Source organism: Pristiophorus japonicus, chromosome 2 (genome assembly GCF_044704955.1).
Source record: "Pristiophorus japonicus isolate sPriJap1 chromosome 2, sPriJap1.hap1, whole genome shotgun sequence".
Lineage (NCBI taxonomy): Eukaryota > Metazoa > Chordata > Chondrichthyes > Pristiophoridae > Pristiophorus > Pristiophorus japonicus.
In genome coordinates this window covers 349,938,607-349,963,281 of record NC_091978.1, presented here as the reverse complement: position 1 = coordinate 349,963,281, position 24,675 = coordinate 349,938,607, and the positions used below count along the sequence as shown (strand labels likewise).

The 24,675-nt window shown below is 42.3% G+C and overlaps 1 protein-coding gene across 5 annotated transcripts in view; it reads left to right on the top strand.

The window, feature by feature from the left end:
* LOC139234917 (neuronal vesicle trafficking-associated protein 1-like) overlaps positions 1–24,675 on the top strand; it is a 96,463-nt gene that overhangs the window by 61,687 nt on the left and 10,101 nt on the right. For all 5 annotated transcript variants that reach the window (XM_070865799.1, XM_070865808.1, XM_070865827.1 and 2 more), the window contains one exon: positions 22,548–22,658. In XM_070865799.1, the coding sequence (XP_070721900.1) occupies positions 22,548–22,658 (111 nt within the window). The remainder of the gene's footprint in view (positions 1–22,547; positions 22,659–24,675) is intronic.

Below are 24,675 nucleotides of genomic sequence, written 5' to 3'. Positions count from 1 at the left end.
ATAGATCGATGTAATTGGGCTACACCCATTGTTGTACCTAAGTCTGATGGTAAAGTAAGATTGTGTGGTGATTATAAAGTAACCATAAACCAGGTTCTAGAGGGTAATGTCCCCAATACATTGCCGAATATAGAAGATTTGTTCACAACACTGTCAGGTGGTCAGATCTTCTTAAAACTGGATCTTACGAATGCCTACTTACAGCTTGAACTAGATGAGGAGTCCAAGTCATGTTTGACTATAAATACTTATCTAGGCCTATATCAATTTAATAGGCTACTGTTTGGAGTGTCTTCCGCCCCTGCCATATTCCAAGGGGTGATGAACCAGATTTTGCAAGGTATTGAAGGGGTAGTATGTTATTTGGATGACATACTAATTTCAGCACCAAATAAGCAAATTCATAACAACATTATTGAATGAAGTCCTCAAACGGCTAGAGAAGAACAGAGTATGAGTGTCTGCTCGTAAGTGTGAGTTATTTAAAAACTCAGTGGAGTACTTAAGGTACAGAGTAGACAAAGATGGTTTACATCCAACCATGGAAAAATTGGATGCAATTAGAAATGACCCACTCCCAGGAATGTCACTGAACTTCGTTCATTCTTGGGTCTTTTGAACTATTATGGGAAGTTTCTACCAAATTTGGCTACAGTATTACATCCACTGAATGAACTTTTGAAAAAACAGGTCCATTGGAAGTGGTCAAAAGAATGTGATACAGCATTCAAGGAGTGTAAAAGCAAATTGATAGAGAGCACCATGTTAGTTCACTATGACATATCTAAGGAGATTAAGCTAGCATGTGATGCCTCTCCGTATGGAGTTGGGACAGTGATCTCTCATGTATCACTTAGTGGGGAGGAGAGACCAATTGCTTTTGCTTCACGCACTCAGTGCCAGTGAGAGTAATTATGCGCAAATTGAAATGGAAGCTTTTGGCATTAATTTTTGGGGTCAAGAAGTTTCACAAATACTTGAAACTTTGTTTACCATCGTTACGGACCATAAATCCCTAACAACAATCCTCCATCCAAAGTCCCCAGTTCCAACATTAGCTGCAGCCCGAATGCAGAGATGGGCTTTGATTTTGTCAGCATATACATATGATATTGAATACAGACGATCAGCTGATCACAGTAATGCTGATGCAATGTCTAGATTGCCTTCTCCATCACAAGTTACACCTGATAGGGAAGAAGTGTTTTATTTTTCATACATTGATGAACTGCCAGTCACAGCTGAAGAGATTGGTAGAGCAACCAAACGTGACCCAGTGATGTCAAAGGTGTATGAGTATATTGCAAATGGATGGCCAAACAGGTAGCAGACAAAGATACATATCCATTCTTCATTCATAGGAATGAATTATCAGTCATTAAAGATTGTATCATGTGGGGTGCAAGAGTGGTTATACCAAATAAATTCAGGTCAAAATTATTAGGAGATCTCCATGACCAACATCTGGGAATGTGCTTGACCAAGAGTTTTGCACGCAATTATTTATGGTGGCCAGGTCTTGATAAAGATATAGATTACATCGTGAGTCAGTATACGACATGTCAATCGGTAAGCAAGCAACCACCACCAGTACCATTACAGCCATGGAAATGGCCTCCCAGGGTGTGGCAAAGGCTACATAGTGATTTTGCTGAGTTAGAAGTACAACAATTATTCATTGTGGTTGATAGCCATTTGAAGTGGGTTGAGGTGTTTCCAACGTGGAAAATAACAAGTAAAACATTGGACATTTTACGAAAATTATTTTCTTCATTTGGCCTCCCTGAAGAAATTGTTTCGGATAATGGACCACAATTTCGTTCAGAAGAATTTGTACAATTCATGAGCAAAAACATACCAAGGTTCCACCATAACATCCTGCTTCGAATGGTGCAGCAGAGCAAATTGTACAAATTGTAAAACATGCCCTAATAAAACAAATGTTAGATCCAAATCCAAGGAAACGACAATTGTCATTGGATCACAAATTGGCGAATTTTTTGATTACATATCGAAATACTCCTCATACAACTACTGGTAGAACACCAGCAAAGTTGTTTCTCAAACGACAGCCACGAACCAGATTCTCGTTGTTAAAGCCAAATTTGGCACAGTCCGTAGAAGCGACACAATTAAGACAGAAAGAGAATCATGATAAAGGTAGAGTAAAAGAGAGAAGTGTGAAATTAAACAAGAAGGTGAGAGTGAAGAACTATCACCATAAATGGGTAAAGTGGTTACTAGGAAGAGTGGTGAAGATATGTGGTCCTCACACATATTTGGTAAAGGTGTTTGATAATGGACAGGTTAGGTTTGTTCATATTGATATTTTACCTACAGACATGGAAGGAGTTGAAGGTGGGAATGATTCAATTATTTCTGACTCATCAGATAGTTTTGATACACCAGTAGCAAATCCTAAATCCAATGTACTGGAAACAAATCCAGGAGAGAATCAGAATAAAAGTCTGAGTCCAAGTCAGGAAAACAAAGAGCCTGAAGTTAGTGAGTTCAAATGAAAATCAAGGAAATTCCATGGAGGAAAACATTCCTCAGGATGAGCCGCGAATGAGTTTAGGTTCGACACCATGTTTGGAAGGTTCTGTTCGAGAGTGAAAGTATCCTCTTTGAAACAGAAAACAAGTGGTAAAAGTTAAATTTGTAAATAGGGGGGAAAAAAAGTCTATATCCTGTGTTATGTATAAACATGAAAGTTATGTATGATGTTTGTTATAATAACTTCTTCATTAAGGAGGGAGAAGTGTAATGTTTGTAGCTCCACACTGGATGTGGACGTATTGTGTACTGCAACTGCAGAGTTAATAATAAACAGAACCAGGCAGATTCCGGAGGCTTCCGAGAGAGCTGCCTGCCATGTAGGAAGCTGTGTGTGCTTGTGCTCTGTGAATATATCACAATAGCCAATTAAGTACTTTTAAAGTGTAGTCACTGTTTTCTGTTGATTAAACTTCGGTGATATTATTGGAGACTGACAAGTGAGCCAAGTTATCTTACTTGATTTACTGTTGGGAGACCATGTATGAGTAGATTTGTAATTCCCAAGTTGTTCTCCCCTTTTCCCGTCTTCTCAGGCCCTTGCACCAACTCTTTACTATTTGCATTCTTGGTTATTGCAGATGTTTAGGTTTTTACCTCCCAAGTTTCTCTCTCCTTCTAAACCTATCCGCCTCTCCACCTCTCCTTCCTCATTTATGAAGCTCCTTAAATCCTATCTCTTTGACCAAGCTTTTGGTCATCTGCCCTGATATCTCCTTATGTGGCTTGGTGTGCAATTCTGTTTGATAATGCTCCTGTGAAGCGCTTTGCGACATTATGCAATTATGCCTTTAACATAGCATAATGTAGGACGATGACCAGACCACCAACGCCACCTGACTATGTTCTAGAGGTCGATGATCCCCTACAAAAAGAGAATCCTCCTGACATTTAACCTAGTTCTATGCTTACTTAATTTACAATGCATGTCTCTAGTTCTTCCCAATTTATCTCACTCAGTCTGTCTACAGCCAAGTCCCTCCATTATTTTGAAGACCTCAGTCAAATCTCCCCGGTCTACATTTTACAAGACTAAGTAGACTCCGCTATAATAGCCTATCATGGTAACTAAGGGCGTTCAAACTAGGTATCAATTCAGTGGTCCTTCTCTAAACCCTTTCTAAGCCTCTTGTCACCCAGCATGTGGGGGGAACCAAAACTAATCTTTTGAAGAAAGGTTGAGCAGGTTGGGCCTATACTCATTGGCATTTAGAAGAATGAGAGATGTTATTGAAACGTATAAGATTCTGAGGTGGCTTGACAGGGTAGATGCAGAGAGGATGTTTCCCCTCATGGGGGAATCTAGAACTAGGGGGCGTAGTTTCAAAATAAGTGGTCGCCCATTTAAAACAGAAATGAGGAGGAATTTCTTCTGAGGGTCATGAATCTTTGGAATTCTCTACCCCGGAGAGCTGTGGAGGCTGGGTCATTGAATATATTTAAGGTGGAGATAGACAGATTTTTGAACGATAAGGGAGACGAGGGTTATGGGGAGCAGGCGGGGAAGTGGAGTTGAGGCCAAGATCAGATCAGCCATGATATTGAATTGAGGCGTACTCCTGCTTCTGTTTCTTATGTTCTTATGTAGACATACTATTCTAGATGGGACCTTACCAAGGTCTTAAACAAGACAGTATAGTGCTTATTTTAAATATTGAATCATCCTCGCAATCTATCCTAGTACTCTATTTGCTGCTCCTATATAGCCTTGCAGAACTAGTTGTGAACCTTTAGAAATTCATGTACTACAACACCTAAATCTTTTTTTCCACTCAATAGCCTTTAGTTCAGAATGCTGCATGATGTACATATGTTTGGCAGTAGCACTTTATCTATATTAAAAAACCATTTGTTCGACATAAGCCCATTTCCTCTGTAGTATCTAGATCTGATTGTAGTCATTTTTTCCTCATCTTAAGGTCATGACACTCACACAAATCTTTGTATCTTCTTCAAACTTGTGAACCATTTCTCCCAATGCCTTCATCCAGATCATTAACGAAGATAGGGAAAACCAATGGTTGTAACACTGACCCCTGTGGGACTCCACTAATAGTCGCTCTCCACGTAGCACCACCACCATTAATAACAATCCTCTGCCTACAAGATTGCAACCAATTCTTTATCCAATCCAAGATCTAACCACAGGTCTCTTATCTTATTAAATAGCTAATTGTGCAGCATCTTTTGAAAGTGCAAGTATATGATATCAACAATGCTACCTACAATCACCAACCAGATAACTTCCTAAAATAAAAATCAACTAGTTTGGTAAGTCATGGCCACCTTTTCTAGAAGCCACGTTGAGCATCTCGAATATCCTCTTCTCGGTCCAGGTGGTCATGCAGAGTATCTCTACTGATCCCAGTCAAGCTAATGTGCATTTAATTTTCTGGTTATGGCTTGTTCTTTTTGAATATTGCCACCATATGGGTCTCCTTCCAGTCCATGGGAACAATCCCAGACCCTAATGAGTCGCTCCCATTTCTTTGAGCACCCTTGGGTGAATGCCATTAGGACTAGTAGCCTGATCTGTTTCGAGATCCTTTATTCTATTCAGGGCTATATTGGCATACATGTTGACTCCTACAACTTTAGAGTTAACTTTACATTACATTATTAATAACTGAGCATCGCCTACTGGAGACTGATGCAAAGTAGCCACTTAAAATCTCTGCCATATCCTGGGAGTCCACCTGAATCATCCCCAAGGAATCCTTTAATGGCCCAGTCCTCTGACTCCTAATGTACTAAAACGATTGTGCTCTTGCAGCTATCCACTGTTCGCGTCTCCAGTGACTTTGACTACTTTGATTTTTTGTTTTTATTTGAGCTTAATATCTGTGTCTGTTCTCCTGAGTTATTTCGTTGAGTCTGTAAAAGTATTTTTGATTAAGTCAGATTTGTCCTTGTACATGACCAGTTAGACACTTTAGGTTTGTGTTACCATTTGGCCGCCTTTTGACTCTACAACATTCATAGTTTCCTTTTTGTGTGAAGACGGTAATATCCCTGCTTAATACGAGGTTTCTAAATGAACTTGATTCAAGCCCTTTGCCATCTCTGCAAATCTAGCCCTCTTGAAATCCAAAACCAGTGTTAAGTCCCGAGCAGCTTTGGTCTGGCTGATCAAGCGGAATTGAACAGTCACCTGAACGGGTAGTTAGGATCTTGGTTTAATGTCTCATCTGAAAGACGATATCTGAAATGCAGCAATCTCTCAGTATTGCACTGAAGTGCCAGCTTTAGATGATGTTGTACCTTTTGAACTACCTTATAAAAACCCTAGTAAATAATGTTCATTTGACAGCCCTGTCAGCTAATTTACTTCCCTCTTCAAAGGCTCCCAATTGGTTTGAGAGACATGATGCATTGCTTTTAGATCCATGTGGCTGAATCTTAACCCCCAAAACAGGTGGGTTGGGTCTCGGAGTCTTGAGATGTTAAAACTCCAAAAATCTCAAAACCCAACCCAACCCGCCTCCAACTCGCCCACGAGGCGGGTTGGCCAATTAAGTATTTTAATGAGGCTGGCAGCCGCTGATTTCGGCTGCTTTGCAGATTTAATCCTGGCCGGCTGGATTTCTCCAGCCTTGGGAATCCCAGCAGCTAAAGGGAGGCGAAGACAGCATTCAAGGAGAGCTTCCCTGAACTCCCCCCAACCCCTCCAGCTCCCCTGGGTCGGGGATCAGACTTATCCCCCCCGGGGTCAGGTATCGGACCCCTCCCCCATGCTCTCACTGGCAGCAGCAGGATGACTTGCCTGTGAATGCGGCCTCCTCTGGAGCGCTCCCTGCCCGACTGGAAGCCAAGCCTGTCAATCCGGCTGACTTCCGGGCGGGGAACCTGTCAAAGCAAAACTACGCACGCCACAGAGCTAAATCTCCACAGCATGAGGGTAAACATGAATTTCCCTATTTCCTCACAGCCCGCTCCTGTCGAGATTCAGCCCACAATGCCTACGTGTTATGGTCTCTGCACTTTTTAATTTGAACCTTCCTAGTGTATTGAAAACGATGTGAACATTTTCCAAATGATCCATCTCAGATCTATGATTTCGTATCCGCAAGACGGATCCAAAGAAATATTTTTCTATCCACAATCTGCCTTTCTACTGTTCTTACGCTCGTTGTAATATTTCAGTTAACCTCAGTTGACTTTTATATGACTCTCAGCTCATTCTGTTGATTGCTTTCTTATATTTATAAAAATAATTCTTTTTAGCCTCTGGGTTAGCTCTGACCTCCTTATTCAACCACCTTATCCTAGGTCTTTCTATTTATTTCCTTGTTATATGCACTTTTTTTCCTGAACGCCCTAAGGTAGTTTTTAAAACGTTCCATTTTTTTCCCCAGTTTAATTTCCTATTTCCCATTTTTCACTCAATCGTCTGTAAAGTTCTTCTTATAGTCAACCATTCCAAGGATTTTGTTGCTGAAGTGTTATAGTGCACATGTAAACTTTGCATTAAGGTATAGTTGTTTTGTTGCTTGGTGTAATGTATGCACCTGTGAGTATGCTCACAGGTTTGTAGAGCTGTTGACCGGCCTATCCTGGGCCGACATCTGGCGTGCGGCCAATGCCATCGAGTCGCTAAAAACAGCACTGGGCCCTGACTCCGTTCGGTGTGTCAAGAATGCTCAAGCACGTGGGGCGATCTTGTCTGAACTGACCCTCGTCCGGAAGGAATTCCTCATCGGCAACAAGCCCCGAAACCTCCCTCGGGAGCCGGCGCCTCACAACTTGAGCTGCCTCGGGGAAATCCCCTCTGTGCCTTTCAGTTCTGCACGGAGGGGTTTCCTGTACGGGCTGCTCCTGCACACTCTCCACCTTGCCATCTTTGTCTGCCATCCGGACACGCCATGGAGCACCATCTTGCCGGAGGAGGCAGTGGTCCTCAATGGAGTGCTCTCTAAGCGGGAGTCCATGGGGATTTAGCCTGGAGGATGTTGCATGGAGCAGTCCTGTGCAATAAGTTTTTAAGTCGGTTCACGGACTCCCAGGCCGCCTGCAATTTCTGCAGTCTTGAGGAGTCCATGTTGTATGTGTGAGGTTGCAGCCCCTCTTCCATTATTTGAAGGGGCAGCTCCTCAAATTCTGGTTGCACTTCAGTCCCACGCTCCTGATCTTTGGGCACCCTGTGCAGAGGGGAGCAGGCAGGTCGGAAGGCCTCCTCGTAGGACTGCTCCTCGGCGTGGCCATCAACCGGTCCAGGCAGTGGGTGGTCGAGGGGGTCATTCAGCCCGACTGCCTGCCTTTCTTCCACGGTTACATCCGAGCCAGGGTGTCCCTGGAGATGGAGCATATGCGGTGTCCACCGGTACGCTCGCAGCCTTCTGCGAGAGGTGGGCACCGGAGGGACTGGAGTGTTTCATCACCCTCGGCAACCAAATTTTAATTTGATTTAAAATTACTGTCAAAAGTTTAATTTGTTCATTGTGTCAGTTTTAGTGCCCCCCCCACCCCCTTTAATCAGGGAGCACTTGATTTACAGGTGCAACTTCAAATAGTTGTAGAGCTGTTGAGTTGGGAGTGGCTTAGCTAGTCATGTGATGTTCACAAGACTCAATAAAACTCCAGCCAGTTGGGTTCGGGGGATCTACGATAAGGCAGGTGGTTGAGAGTCTGATGGATGAACTGGTAATGTGTAGTGTTATTGTTAAACCGTTTGCTAATAAACCAACTAGTTCTAAATAGCAATGTGTTGCTATGAATTCTTAAGCATTAAGAACCCATGAAGCAAATACATTACACTTAGCACTCACTAGATCAGAAGATAGATGCAGATGAGGGCAACATTTCACCCAAACAGAACACATCCATCATTCAGAAAGACTAATCTACCTAGTACAACATCCACTGGTTCTTAAAGGATTCCTGAATTTTCATTACCACGGTCTCATTTGGGCCAAAATATACCTCTTTTCGACTCTCTTCTGCGACTGCTGCTCCTTCGCACCAGCTTTCCCTCGTGAAGCTGGCATAAAGTGTCAACCTCGCCATACAAAATTAAAATAAAGCAGGGGTCTTATTGACGTCATCAGACTCCCAACTTTTATATGTTAGTGAGGCCCCACCTACCTGTGGCGAGGGCCTCACATGCCTCCTGAAACCTAGGAGTTAAAATGCCATCTGGTAGGTGCAGCCTCCATGTTAGCTCCTCACTTGCTCTGCTATTGTTGGATACGGGAGATTTAAAATCGGCTCTCTATTCCCTCATTACTGGAATAATTCTGGTGAACCTTTGCCGTATCCTTCCATGACTCCAGCACCCCTCTGTTCTGACAGGCGGGGCTCTATTTGCTAAGCCTGTGATACCTGTCCTGTTGCCTGCTGTATAATTGTACACTGCATCAGCCAGATCAGCATGAATGAACCGCTCCGTATCGCCCCTCTTCTAATACCAGATCAAGTTCCATTCACCCATCTGTGCTCACTGGCCTACATTGGCTCCCGCTCCGGCAACACCTCGATTTTAAAATTCTCATCCTTGTTTTCAAATCCCTCTGTGGTCTTGACCCTCCCTATCTGTAACCTCCCCCAGACCCACAGCCCTCCGAGATCGCTGTGCTCCTCCAATTCTGGCCCCTTGCATGTCACTCCACCATTGGCGTCCTTGCCTTCAGCTACCTAGGCCCTAAGCTCTGGAATTCCCTCCCTAATCGTCTCCGCCTCGCCTCCCTTCAAGATGCTCCTTAATACCTACATATTTGACCAAGCCCAGTCCAAATATCTCCTCTATGTGGCAAATTTTGTCTGCACCAGTGAAGTCCCTTGGGGCGTTTTACTACGTTAAAGGTGTCCTATAAATGAAATTTGTTGTTGCTCTTATAATTGAACTTCATACAATACTCCAATTGTGTTCTAACCAATGTCTTTTAAAAATTCAACATCACTTCCTTGCTCTTAATAATCCCCTGTTGTTTTCCCCAAAATGTCTTTGGATTTAATTGCATCTGCTACTTATCTAATCACTTGCTAATTCAGGACTGATCCCTACTACCCAGATCCCACCAAATCAAAAGAGACTTATTTCCATCTACTCCTTTGCTTTTTGTCCTCTAGCAATCCTGGTGGTGCTCTCCACGGATGGCTAGGTACAGAGCAGATTTACTAGAATGGTGCCGGATTCAGGCCTGGTATTTATGCTGTGATGTTGATCGTGGAGGCTCCGCTTTATAGTGTTCAGCTAAGTGAATGCAGCTGCTAATCATATGAACGCATATGGGTTTACACTGGGGTTTCTGCTGAAGGAGATTAGGGAAGGTGGGATTAGGCCGGGTAGCTCTTTTTTTTTTGACCGGCACGGATACGATGGGCCAAATGGCCTCCTGTGTCGTAATATTTCTATGACTCCCCATAGAAATTTAATCCTTCGCTGTCCAGACACTCATTAAACCGCAAACAGGAGTGGCAACCCTGGGTGATAATTTTTGCCTTTAGTTCAGGGAACTGAAACCAATAATAAAAACATTCCAATAATGGATAATCAAGGGGTTATAGGGAGGGAGGAAGTTAATACAATCACTATCACTAATGTAATAGTACTCGGTAAAATAATGGGACTAAAGGCAGACAAGTCTCCTGGACCAGATGACTTGCATCCTAGGGTCTTAAAAGAAGTGGCTGCAGAGATTGTGGATGCATTGGTTGTAATCTACCAAAATTCCCTGGATTCTGGGGCGGTCCCAGCGGATTGGAAAACCGCAAAAAAAGGAGGCAGACAAAAAGCAACAAAATATAGACCAGTTAGCCTAACATCTGTCGTTGGAAAATGTTAAGAGTCCATTATTAAGGAAGCAGTAGCGGACCATTTGGAAAAGCAAAGTCAGCATGAAAGGGAAATCATGTTCGACAAATTTGCTGGAATTCTTTGAGGATGTAACTAGCAGGGTGGATAAGGGGGAACCAGTGGATGTGGTGTATTTGGATTTCCAGAAGGCATTCGATAAGGTGCCACATAAAAGGTTACTGCACAAGATAAAAGTTCACTGGGTTGGGGGTAATATATTAGCATGGATACAGGATTGGCTAAAATAACAGAAAACGGAGAGTCGGGATAAATGGGTAATTTTTCGGTTGGCAAACAGTAGGGATTAGTGCTTGGTCCTCAAATATTTACAATCTATATTAAAGCCTTGGATGAAGGGACCGAGTGTAATGTAGCCAAGTTTGCTGATGATACAAAGACGGGTGGGAAAGCAAATTATGAGGAGAGGACACACAATCTACAAAGGGATACAGACAGGCTAAGTGATTGGGCAAAAATTTGGCAGATGGAGAATAATGTGGGAACATGTGAGGTTATCCACTTTGGTAGAAAAAATAGAAAAGCAAATTATAATTTAAATGGAGAAAAATTGCATAGTGCTACAGTACAGAGGGACCTGGGGGTCCTTTTGCATGAAACACAAAAAGTTAGTATGCAGTTACAGCAAATAATCAGGAAGACAAATGGAATGTTGGCCTTTATTGCAAGGGGGATAGAGTATAAAAGCAGAGAAGTCCTGCTACACTGTACAGGGTATTGGTGAGGCCACTTTGTACAGTTTTGGTCTCCTTTTTTAAGGAAGGATATACTTGCATTGGATGCTGTTCAGAGAAGGTTCACTAGGTTGATTCTGGAGATGAGGAGGTTGACTTGTGAAGGTAGGTTGGGCCTATACTCATGGGCATTCAGAAGAATGAGAGGTGATCTTATCAAAACATAAGGTAATGAGGGGGCTCGACAAGGTGGATGCAGAGAGGATATTTCCACTCATAGGAGAAACTAAAACTAGGGGACATAGTATCAGAATAAAGGGTCGCTCATTTAAAACTGAGATGAGGAGGAATTTCTTCTCTCAGAAGGTGTAAATCTGTGGAATTATCTACCCCAGCGATCTGTGGAGGCTGGGTCATTGAATATATTTAAGATGGAGATAAGACACATTTTTTGAGCGATAAAGGGTTATGGGGAGCGGGCAGGGAAGTGGAGCTGAGTCCATGATCAGATCAGCCATGATCTTATTAAATGGCTCGAGTGGCCAGGTGGCCTACTCCTGCTCCTATTTCTTATGTTCTTATAGTAATGCCCCGCCCCTCCTTGGCTGAGATCGGTGATCCCAGCACAGACTGCTGATTGAACATGGCTCCTTCTGGTCTGTATGGCTCCACACTGAACTGTTCTTTATAAACGCTGTGATACCAAAGTGAAGGTCGATGTACATTGTGCAATATTGAATAAAGTGAAACAAAAAAAAGAACTCTAAGTAATAATTTGCTGGCATCAGTTGGGGTTTAAAAGGCTGAAGATATAGAAGGCGGGAAAGAAAGGATTTTGATACCAAGTCAAAATAATGAATAAGAGATTGTGCATTGTGTCGTGATTGCTACACAATAAGGATGTCAGGAGGAGCTTGTGGGTGGTGTATTTAGAACATAGAAAAAAAAAAGGGGAAATTCAGAGTATCGCTAATCATAGTATTAATAAAATAGAGACAACGAAGGTTGTAACAGTGAGAAGTTGGCGGTTAAAGATGTGAGGGATTAACCATCAGGTTGATCTTTTATCTTCTGCAGGAGTGCGGGAGATGTGCTAACAACATGGGAGCAATATTTGAACATGGATGGAGATTTAGGAGACCAGTTGGGCCAGCACTGGAATTCTATGCAAACATTTTGTGTGTGTGCGATGTGTTCAATTTACAACTGAATAAAGAACCGATTTATATATTGATTCGTTTACCATTGCATCAAGATTTTGTAACCAGGGACAGTGTATTTGGTGTCCACCAGCATTCTGACTGTTTAATTTTGAATTTAAAGAGTATACTGCTAGATTAATGGGAAAACCAGGAGGCTGGCAGTTGCTTCCTAACATTGAGCTATAGGATGTGGTGAATAAGAATTTAGTGAGATTCTTGCACTGTCTTGTGTGTAAGTTTTTGCATGTCTTAGTCTCAGAATTATAGAAATTTACAGCACGGAAGGAGGCTATTTCGACCCATCGTGTCTCATCAGATGCTGCACTGTTTCCACCTAATGATGAGGAGGCCTCGTCAAAGTATCACAACTATGATAAATAACCTCCGCTGGCAAATGATTTTAAATGTTGCAGTGAATCTTAGTTACCAGAAGTCTGTTGCTTGATGCCACTGTGTGTGACAGCAGGAGATGCCCAACTGTGCTTTGAGAGCTGGCCAAGCCATGCTGCAGCATGTCTTGGGAACACAGGGGGTCTCACCACACACACACACACACACACGAGTTTTTTTTTAACAATTCAGTGGTGGTGCACAGTCTTTATCTCCATATGGAAAGTGCCTTCTTGAGAGTTCTTCCTGTTCAACTGTGAAGTATCAGACCACCAAGTCTAGTCAACGCCGAGACCATGGGGGTGAATTCGTATGGAAATCATAACGTTCTGAATAAATCTTTTCCGAAAAAGAAACACACACACATTTCAGCGTGTGTGGGTATACCTCACTATTTCCCTGAAATTGAGAAATAAAATGCAGTCTCCTTTTAATTCAAAGTTTCTTAATTTGAATGATCTTTTTGAGCATAAAATTTCCACTTTGCTCTGTTGTTTATGTTGCTTAAATCAAATTACCGGATAATTCATAGGTTAACGTTAAAATAACAACTTTGAATTTTCAGTAGACTGTATAAAACATTTTCTCGAGCACAGGAATCCATTACTGAACATTCGCTGAGATTTGCCATGGAAACGGGATCCACTGTCTGAGGAAGAAAATTCAAGACAATTCTCAGCTGCCGAGAGTGTATTCTGATTATCATAAAATGGTAATGTCGAATGCTCAAAAGCGATGTTACTTCTTCTTCTAGCTGCTTTGTAGGGACTAGGTAAAATAAGTCTAGATTTTGCAAGGCATTGTGTTTCCAAAATTGAGAAAATGAAGCTCAAATATAATTCCCGTGGTCCTGGATTTCATTAATATGCTTGCATATTTTCTGTGATTTCATGATGTGAAGCAGGAGTTTATTAAATAAAATATGTAACATATGCGATCTAAAAACCGCAGAATACAGCACAATATATAATGTGATCAGACGTGCTCTCAGTAAACACCCAAGCTGTGGATTTAGTTTGTCTTATTCTGTTTGTACCAGATACGGCGTTTGGAACAAAATAAGCCAGCAGAACTGAATTTTGTGCATGTTCTTACACGATCACACTTTGAACTATGAAACGTTCTAAAGATTTTACACAATGTAAACAGTCATACATACATTTTGTTATTCTGTTCTTTAACTGGTATTAAATTGAAGTATACCCGTGATAGGAAAGTAGTCACAGGTCCTATTCAAGTACTTTCAGTGATGAGTGGCTGGGTTGATTATATGCTGAAATGAGTTTTGAGTAGAAATTTTTGATTGCCTTGCTGAACAATTGAGTGATCAGCACACAATAGTAATGAGAAACAGAAATACAACCAGAAAAGGGAAGTTTCCTATGCACAAGGCATGCTGAAATGCAATGCTGAACCCAACAATTAATAGGATCAGTGAGCTCACTGGTAGGAAAATATAATTTTCTATAATGGATTTTCAATGTGACTCCAGCATGCTAGTTGGAATATGCTGCAGTCAGGCAGCCTGCATGCCATTGCTGGATTGATCAAGGCGATCCTGGCACAGATAGAAATCCAGCTGCGGCAGACCCTGTAGCCAAGCATCAGTGTGTGCATATGGTGTGAATCACATGGCGTCAAGCTGGCAGTGTTGTTCTATGCCTCACGGTGATTTTTTTACGCCCAGGGTCAGACCATGTGCGTGTTTTACAACTGCCTCTTCAATCGTAGGGGACCTTTTTTGAATACAAACTGTCAAAAATTCTTTGGATGATGAGTAGTGCTTGGCATGTGTCTGTACAGTGCACCAGAGATCCAATAGTGTAACCTAATAACTAGGCCTGAATACAATACTTTTTCTCTCTCTGAACCATTTCTTGTTATCCATCTATACTGGTGATGTCACATCATGGTTAACTGGCATATACATTTAGTAGATGAAATAATTTGAGGGCTTCTGACAATTTTGAACTATTTACAGGGCATGTGGTCTGATCAACATGAAGCATTACCCACACTTGCATCATATGGGCCTGGAAATCCCAGCCTCCCTGGGCCAGTACGAAGTTTTTAAGGACCTGGGAAGACATCGGAAAAGCCGGTTTTCAGCGCACAATGCGCATGCGCTGAAAACCAGCTTTTCCTTGACAGATGATCCGCATCTCGGGAGCGAGGACATTTGCAAGGGCAAGATTGTGGGATTTACCCATGCCTTGCCCAGCAAATGTCCTCAAAATTCTTGTGCCTGAAAAAGCTGGTGTGTAGCCTACTTTTACAGGCGTAAGTGTTTAAAAACATACACAAATACATTAAAAGTATATAAACACATTTTATTGTTTTAAAAACTCTGTCCACTAAGGTAAGTTTATTTTTAACCAGAATTACAAAACTTAAAAAATTGGAAATATTGTATTTTTCTAAGGCATTTATTAACTTTAATTTCAATTCATTTTAATTGAGGTTTATATTTTTTCCCACTAATAGCAGTGAGAACTCGTAGATATGGAGTTCTCATTGCTATTAATGGGAAAGCTGTGGAATACTGTACCTCATTGGCTGAGCAGCCACACGTGACTGCACCTTCTGTGTGGGAACCCTCCGGCTGGGAGCGCGCTTCGCAGTGCGGGAAGAGAAGGCCTCCCCATCGGAATTGCAAGCTCCTCCCGGACCACCAGGTAATTTCATAGAAATGTTTCAGGTCGGAGGCAATTGCCCGCGGGCAGCCTCCGACCGCAATTTCAGCCCCATAGTCTTTTTATAGAAGTCTAAGTGAAGGGCTAAAAGCCTATAAGTGCAGGACACCATTAAGATTATAAAAAGTGGGGCAAACGATGAGATTAATCCAAAAGTGATGGCTTAGGTTTCAATTGCCAGCAACTTGCAGGAAGAAGGGAAGTTCAAAGATTGGAAGTTTGAGTTAAGTAAATAACTCTTTGTACTATTCAGTTATAAAATTAAACAGATCTATCCATTTTGTCTGCTTTAGCTTGTATCACAGTACTCATTATGTTAACTGCTTGGTTCATCTGTCCATCGAGCAGGATATGGTTACATCACTATCCTGCCTTCAGTCAGTAAATTAGTACAAGCAAAAGTCATCTGTCTAAAATTCTACTTTGTTGGTGATTAACATCTTTTCTCAGGTAATATTCCTGCTGAAGACCAATTTTGCTTTACTTCTTCAAAACTTAAGCTCCCTTTCTGTGGAAACTGGTTCTCATAGATGAGGCTTCTCAAAACTGGCATATTTCATTAATATGGTATTCCATAAATTAGCTGCTCTCGTTGCAAGATTGAATTTGGTGCAGTTCGGTGCACCCCTTGTTAAGGTCCTGGCCACTCTTCCACCTCCTTGCAGTCTCACTATATTGAAATTGAGGCTAACCACTTGGTCTCCTAGTCTAACTCATCTTTTCACAGCTACTTCCCACTGTCTTCTGTTCGCCTGGTTCAATTGCTATCTATCCAGTCGCAGCCAGAGAATCTCCTGCAATTACTTCTCTTCCTGCTCCCGCACTGTCAGCTCTGGAGTTCCCCAAGAATATATCCTTGGACCTCTCCTATTTGTCACTGACTTACATTGGTCCAGCAATGCCTTGATTTAAAATTCTCGTCCTTGTGTTCACACTGCCCTATCTCTGTAACCTCCTCCAGCCTACAACCCTCCAACAGCTCAGCGTTCCAGCAATTCTGGCCTCTTGTGCATCCTCGATTTCCTTCGGCCCACAGTCGTTGGCTGTGCCTTCAGCTGTCTGGACCCTAAACTCTGGCATTCCCCCCTTGGTCCTTCACCTAGGTCTCTCTTTAAAAAGGTACATTGTGCTGTCGCTGCATCACACTGATCAGACAGAACCTAAGGTCTCCTTTTTAAAAAAAAATACTCCAGTGGAACCAAAGTGAGCATTAGCCTGACAGAACATGAGGGGGTGGAAACAAGACTGCATTTGTTGGAAACCTTCAAAGAATAACACACACTGCAAAGTGGTTAACTCTGGACACTAAAGTTAAAGAAATGGCATTTGTTTTTAATAAGTAGGTGTTTGCTGTGACTCAGTGGGTAGCACTCTCGCCTCTGAGTCATAAGGTGTGGCTGCAAGTCCCACTCTAGAGACTTGATCACATAATCTGGGCTGACAATCTGTACAGTACTGGGAGAGCGTTGCGCTGTTGGAGGTTCCGTCTTTCGGATGAGGCATTAAACCGAGGCCCCGTCTCAAGTTGACCTAAAAAGATGCTATGCCACTATTTCGAAGAGGAGCTGGGGAGTTCTGCCCAGTGTCCTGGCGAGTATTTATTCCTCAACTAACACCCCCAAAACAGATTATCTGGTCATTATCATTTTAAAAAGACCTTTCAGTGCACAGATTGGCTGCCACGTTTCCTACATTACAACAGTGACTAGACTTCAAAAGTACTTGGTTGACTGTAAAGCACTTTGGGACATCCTGAAGTTGTGAAAGGTGCTTTATAATTGCAAGTTCTTTAAGTGTAGATGGGTACAGACTAGTTAAATTAGGAATGTGAATAAGGTGGAGCTCTCACTAATGTCAGCATGAACTGTAGGAATGAGAAGATTTTTTATAAGAAAGCTTGTTGAGGTAGGGTTAGGTTCTTATGCATTCCACTCCAATAACAGGGTACAGGATTCCTGACATCTAGCATCTAATAATCAGGCAAAATGTTATTGTTCTTTATTTCTCTCTGATCTCCCATCACATCAAGGGCAACAGCTTTGCTCATTATTTAATACTTTTATCAACCCTATTCAATTTGAAGTCAAACATCAGATTTGTACATTAACCTGTACTTGGCCACACATTCCTAGATAAAGTAGACTAAGATTGCCATGTTGTCTCTTGTAGCAGAAAATGGATTGTGATCTGAACCTTCCTCCTCTTCCTTCAAAAGCACAGGGTATTTGCACAGTTTACAATAGTTTTTCCTTTGCAAAGTGCTTGGGGGGGGGGGGAACAGGTCTACCAAGTCCCACAGCACAAGACGTCAAGCTGAACATCAATCCTGCAATGCTGAGGTTCAAAACAATGAGAAACGCTTTCAAAATGAAGGTTTGCTGCACTTTTGCCGGAATCTGTCATTCTTTAAAATGACTTTTGCCGGAATCTGTCATTCTTTAAAATGACTTTTGCCTTATCTGGCCATTTAACAATGCTAGACATTTGCTTTAATAAGGTGTTCTCAGCATGAGTGGAAATGCAGTGGAATGAATGCTGATCGTCAGTATATCTTCAATATGCCATTTACATTTACCTGCCCAAATTGCAATGCATTCACTTCTGGTGCGAACTTAATGCTGGTCTTTCTGTGAGTGGGGGCTCGGCCAAATGCCTTCAGGCCCAATTTCCTGCAACTGCCCAGCAACGGGCAAAAATAACTTGGAAAATCCATCCTAGACTCGCACGTGAAGAATGGCACTTGGTCATGAAGCCGAAGGCTGATCTGCACCTGTGGAGCCATCCCACAGCATGAGCATTTACCTTTTAGGAGGCAAAGAAGGGTAACTGGAAAGAAACTTGTGAGGAATGGATTTAAAAAAAACCTGTTTGCTGCATCTAGTTTGTGCCTCACTGGTCATTAAACTATCCTCCAAGATGTTTCCACTTTGTGGGGTGGGTGGTGGTGGTGATGTGATTTGTATTCTCCCATTAGTAAAACAAAAACTCAGTTTAATTTCTTATGTGTGCTATTTGTAATCACACTGGTGCGGTGGCTGGTGTGCAACGGCCACCACACGGTAAAAAAAATCCAAGCACAGGCATCTTCCACCCGTCACGAGGTAGTTCTGGATCTGGAATATTAGGTCCTTCTTTCAAACACCTGTGAACTCATCCCTTTTTGGCGTGGAAGCAAGTCATCCTCGCTTCGAGGGACTGCCTAGGATGGTTAATGTGTTTATCCTAAACTCCTATTTTAACCCAGTTATTAACCCATTTATTTAATGCAGTGGATAGTGCAGATAGGGATTTAATGTAAATATATTAATGCGTACAGTAAAATAGATGTACGGAGAAAATTAAGCTCCTAATGTAAATATTATTGGCGAATTGGTAGAGTAATGAACCCCTGTGCTGTCATGGTTTATGATGTCATTTGGTTGTTGGCCCTGGTGACCATTGCTGACCATCTGATAACCTGTATTACTCGATGTACCAGTGACATCTAGTTGCAGAACAGCAGTTAAATGGACAGACAGTTCAGTTTCGACAGCTTAGATTCTTGGGGTTAGAAATTCGGTTCTTGGCGATAATTGTATTTTCTCGCCAAAATTATCGTTACCGCAACGCTATCGCTATGAGACCGTAAATTCATGGTTTAATTTGCGCAGCGGTAAAAATCGGCATTGTACAAGGATTCGCAAAGCAAACCGTGATCCTCGCCAACTTTAGTCCGCGGCCGATACCACTGCTAGTTGGGCCTAGGGAGGGCGGAAAAACATCTGAAAAAATAAATTGGGGGTAAAAAGAAGAAAAAAACATTTACAAGACACTAGTGAATTTCTGCAAAAGAATAAATTTAAAAAACCATTAACTTACCTTTTTTGCAGGTCTTCATACTTACTGCTGATCCAGCTTTTTCCGTGGCATTTTTTCCCGTCCTAAATACGGGAGCGTTCAGAGCCAAATTTTTGGCGAAAGCGATATTGAGTCTTGCACCCCTCTCCAGCGGTGTTTGAAAACTGCCGCTGCAAGATTTCTCCGAATTCTCTGCCGACCGGGTTTTCACCAAAAAAAGATGAACTAGCAACAAACCCGGTTGCAAAATCGCCAAATTTATAGCCCAAGCTGTGCTATCAAACTGAAATATCAGCAAAACCAACAACTTTAATTTATATAGCACCTTTAACATAGTAACAAAATTTGACACCAAGGTAAGTTTAAAGGAGGCTAGAGAGACGGAGAGGTTTAGGCAGGGAATTCCTGAATTTAGGGCCTACGCAGCTGAAAGCTCGGCCGCCAATGGTGGAGTGCTTAAAATACGGGATACGTAAGAGGACAGAATTGGAGCAACGCAACGCTCTGAGGGTTGTAGGACTGGACTGGAGGAGGTTACAGAGATATGGCGAGATTTGAAAACCAGGGTGAGAATTTTAAAATTGTGACGTTGCTGCATCGGGAGCCAAAGTAGGTCAGCGAGCATAGGGGTGATGGGTGAATGGGACTTGGTGCGAGTTAGGATACAGGCAGCAGAGTTTTGGATGAGCTCAAGTTTATGGAGGGTGGAAGATAGGATGCCGGCCAGGAGAGCAGTGGAATAGTCAAGTCTAAAGGTAACAAAGGTATGGATGAGGGTCTCCGCAAGCAGGTGAGCTGAGGCAGGGGCAGAGTTGGGCGATGTTACGGAGGTGAAAGTAAGTGTTCTTGGTGATGGCGTGGATATGCGATCGGAAGCTCAACTCGGGGTCAGATACGATACCAAGTCCATTTGAATCATTCCTTTGTAGCTCAATCTGACATTGCTCTAAAGGTTTTGCTGCTTCACATGCCTGAAACCATAAATCCAAATGTAAGGTGCATTGTCATGAAATTGGAAAATACTGTCTGATTCAGAGCCTCACAGCTGCTTTGATCCCTGATCTGTGCTGAGCAAGTATATATCAGATGATGGGCTGTTCAGTACACCTGGGGGAGTTTGGCGTCTCATTCCAGATTGTTATCCGATGACCTCTGCTGAGAATTGCACATATAGTAGGATGTAGGATGAGGGCAGGATTGAGCTTGGCTTACTTGTCAGACCGCCTTTCTCCTGTTGAGTAATGTGATGACATTTAACGTCCAGGCTCATGCACGAAGAGTGGCCGGTTGGTCAAGATTGGGCCGCCTGACTGGTACCCATAGAGCTCGACCACAACATGAGGATTTGTCTTCAGGAGATGGAGTAGGAAAAAGGAAAGGAAAATTAGACGGCTTGAGGGAGGGGAAAAAAAAAGAACCTAAGTTCACCACATGTCTCATTCCACCACCATCCAAGCATTTCCATTTGGCGATGGGAGGATTGATTGTTTCCATTCATAGATCATGCATGTTGGACCAAGCTGTACACCAGAACATTGCATGTGATTGGGTCTGCTTTATAGTAACTGGATTGGAACACAAATTGACATGTGTTGCACCCGTTTTTTGGGAATAAAGTGGGCGCAAAGTATACCAATTTAGCAGCGGGATGACCTGTGTCCCACCTGTGCAGGTGTTGATTTCACTGCTAAATTTGTGCAGCCCATTTTTTTAGGCATCCCAGACGGACATGCTAATTAGGGGCCTACGTCTGCAGATGCAACCCTTGGTGAAATTAGTCAGCGATGAGCAGGGATTCTTCAGCGGCCTCCAACATAAGGTAAATTTCAGTTAAAGAAAACAAACCTTTCTGTGGAGCCAGGTAGGCTACCCAGACTGCACAGGCCTCCCAATCGCCTCCTACCCCTCGTAGACTGCTTCGACCCCCAACCCCTTCCCGGGACTTCACTGAGGCAGGCAGCCCGAAAATTGAATCTTGCTTCAGGTGATCTGCCTGTGGAGATGTGACCAGCATTGGCACTTCGCCCTGAGCATGTCGACGAGGCTCACCGACCAATTTCCATCCATCCTCGGGCTTCTTCATTCAGGTGCGCAGTGCTCGCGTACTGCCGAGCCTGGGGGCCCAGACTCATTTCTACCCCTACCGCGTGCAGTTCCTAAAATCGAAGCAGTCACACAGCACAGCTTTGAACCACTTTAATTGTGATCCTGTTGTTTTTAAGCTTGTTTAACTGTTAATTATTCAGATCACCAATAACAAAAATTAATCTTCCTGAAATTTGTTATGAATTGGGTTGACGGGGCCGAATGATCGGAATGAAATTAAGAATTGAAAACCTATTGTAATCAATTCTTATCCAGCTGAAACATTCGAATGATGATTTCATTCATTTCTAACACTAAAATGGAACTATTGCATGTTTTCAGTTTTGGATTGTGCACTTTTAACCTTGCGATAATGTCAGTTTTATTTCTTGTTTTGTGGGATCGATTATTTATTGAATTTGTCTGGTCGTTGTTTATAACCAACTTTTTTAACCATGTGATCCCTTGAGAGTCACATGAATTAAGAGTTGGTACCCAGATGTTGGAACTAATGGACCCAACCTCCTTTGTTCAGTGTTGTGTGCAGGTACAGGTCACACTTTCATAGACTTCAACCATATGAATACATTTCACAGTCAATTACTCTAGTTTGTTTGAAGCATGGAAAGGTAATGCTTTGCAGTTGCAAAAATTGCACATTTTGTATTATCTGTAGTCACTTGATGTTCTCTACCCTGCCTTCAAATGTCCTTCTCATTTCAATTATTATTTATATTGCAGTCACTGCCTGGGATTCAATAAGTGTTGAAATTAAGTTTTGGTCTATTAGAGGTTTGATGTTAGCTGGTCGTGCTTAAAATATGCCTATTTTCCAAAGCATTGTGTTGTTCAGGCGAAAAATGGGTGCTGAAGGGTCCATTATGACGTTCGGCATGCACAGTCCACACCAAAAGTGAGCCACACACCATATTGATTAGGGAGCCCTGTAGTTGTCCAGGAAGGCTGCCTGAAACTGGTGACGGGGCCCATTGTGCAAATTGGGGGCCTAAAGCCTGTTTTAGGTCAATTACTGAAATCGGTTCAAGACTGACCGCAGCATTTAGAAGAAGAGAATGACGAGCTCTAATTTTCCTAATAATTTTCTCTAATATTCATGTTTCCATACTGAACTGAGGCCAATTATTAACATTTTATCATTACAGTTGTAAGGAAGAGGAAACAATGATATGTTGTAAATTACAAAAGTATAATTTCTCTGTGTGTGATGTAAAATTGGGAACCAATTACAACAGCGTGTTATTCCCTTAAAAATAATACTGTACATTTTCTTCTTTTGTAGGTCACGGTTCTCATTCTCTTTGCACTGGCATTTCTTACCTGCATAGTGTTCCTGGTGGTGTACAAAGCTTACAAGTATGAGCACAGCTGCCCAGACGGGTTTGTCTTCAAGGTGAGAATTTTCCTTTGACAAATCTAGTAATAAGAAAATATTCTGTAAAAACCCATTGACAGTATCTTAGCGGCATTACTAGGAATTTGAACATTTGCTGCATTTAACTTGCACCAAGGCCCATTTACCCATTGTCCCTGTGCTCACAGACGTACAGTGGCTCCCAGTCCAGCAACACCTCGATTTTTAAAATTCTCATCCTTGTCTTCGAATCCCTCCATGGCCTCGCCTTGTCCTATCTTTTTTAACCTCCAACAGCCTATAACCCTCCGAGATAGCTGCCCTCCTCCAATTCTGGCCGCTTGTACATCCCCAATTTCTTTTGCCCCACATTAGCAGAGATGCCTTCACCCACATTCTGAAATCCCTCTCTAAACCTCTCACCTCCCTGTCCTCCTTTTATGCTGCTCTTTGGTGGCAAAAACAGGAAGGCAGAATATTATCTGAATGGTGACAGATTAGTAAAAGGGGAGGTGCAATGAGACTGGGTGTCATGTTACATCAGTCATTGAAAGTAGGCATACAGGTGCAGCAAACAGTAAAGAAAGCAAATGGCATGCTGGCCTTCATAGCGAGGGGATTTGAGTATAGGAGCAGGGAGATCTTGCTGCATTTGTACAGGGCCTTGGTGAGACCACACTGAGTATTGTGTGCAGTTTTGGTCTCCTAATCTGAGGAATGATGTGCTTGATATTGAGGGAGTACTGAGGTTGCCTGATCAGTCATGATCATATTGAATGGCGGTGCAGGCGCGAAGGGCCGAATGGCCTGCTCCTGCACCTATTTTCTATGTTTCCTTTAAAACTTACCTCTTTGACCAAGCTTTTGGTCACCTGTCCTAATATCTCCTTTGTGGCTCAGTGCAATTTTTTTCTGATAATGCTCTTGTGAAGATTTACTATTTTAAAGGTGCTATATAAATGCCAGTTGTTGTTAAATATGCATGCCAGGTAATAGTAATGCTGACAATAATTTTCTACCCTCCACCTCTCATGAAAGCATTAGCTACTTGTTTGGGGTATGGATACAAGCTGTCTCCCAGTACCTCACTCAAGTGGCAATTATTGTCGTGTGTGCCATGACAGAAGATTTGCAATGGATGGGTATGAAAACTGAGGCTGATCCTGCCCTTCCCCCAATAACCATAAACGTGCACTTCCATTAGAGTATAGTGATCAGGAGTGCGAACCTGGCTGATTTCACCTTCCTTAACCCAGGAACGCTGAGGTATTTTCTACTGTGCTTACTGCCATCCGAGTCAAGGTCTGCCAGTTCAGGAATCAAACCTGGAAACTTCATCATTTTTAATTATCTGGCTAGATACTTGCAAAATTTTTGAATTTTGTCTCTAAGGTTCTTGGTTTGTCCTTTGTCAGTGCTGTGGTTTTTTTTTTTGACACTGTTGATCCAAAGTGCTCCATTAATTAAATGGTTTGCACTGACTGATTAATTTTGTGTCGCCATATTTAGGGAGATTGCCATACTTAATAGCACAGATTGTATTCTCTAAGTCAAGAAAACATTATTGTTCAATGCCTTTTGCGCTGCTACTGTGCTGCCTGTTTTCAAAGTGGCTGGGAAAGAAGAAAGTGCCTTTCACATCCTCAGGATATCCCAAAATACTTTACACTTTAATTCATCGAGTGTGATCACTGTTGTAGACAAACACAATAATCAATTTGTGCACTACATGGTCCTAAAATAGCAATAAGATAAATGACTAGTTTATCTGTTTTAGTGGTGTTGGTTGAGGGAAGAAATATTGACCAGGAGAACTCGCCTGCTCTTCTTCAAATAATGTCACAGGATCTTTTACACCCACCCGAACAGGCGCATGGGGTCTACGTTTAATTTTCATCTGAAGTGACGTGCTTTCTGCTTTCTTTGCATTGTTGGTCTCCACAGGCAACCAAAAGAATATTGGAATGAACTGTGATGATCGGATTTAACATATAGATGATCTGCCTCAGTTATACTTAGTGTGGCTTTTTTCCTCTGTTAGTTTTAAATAGGCTGC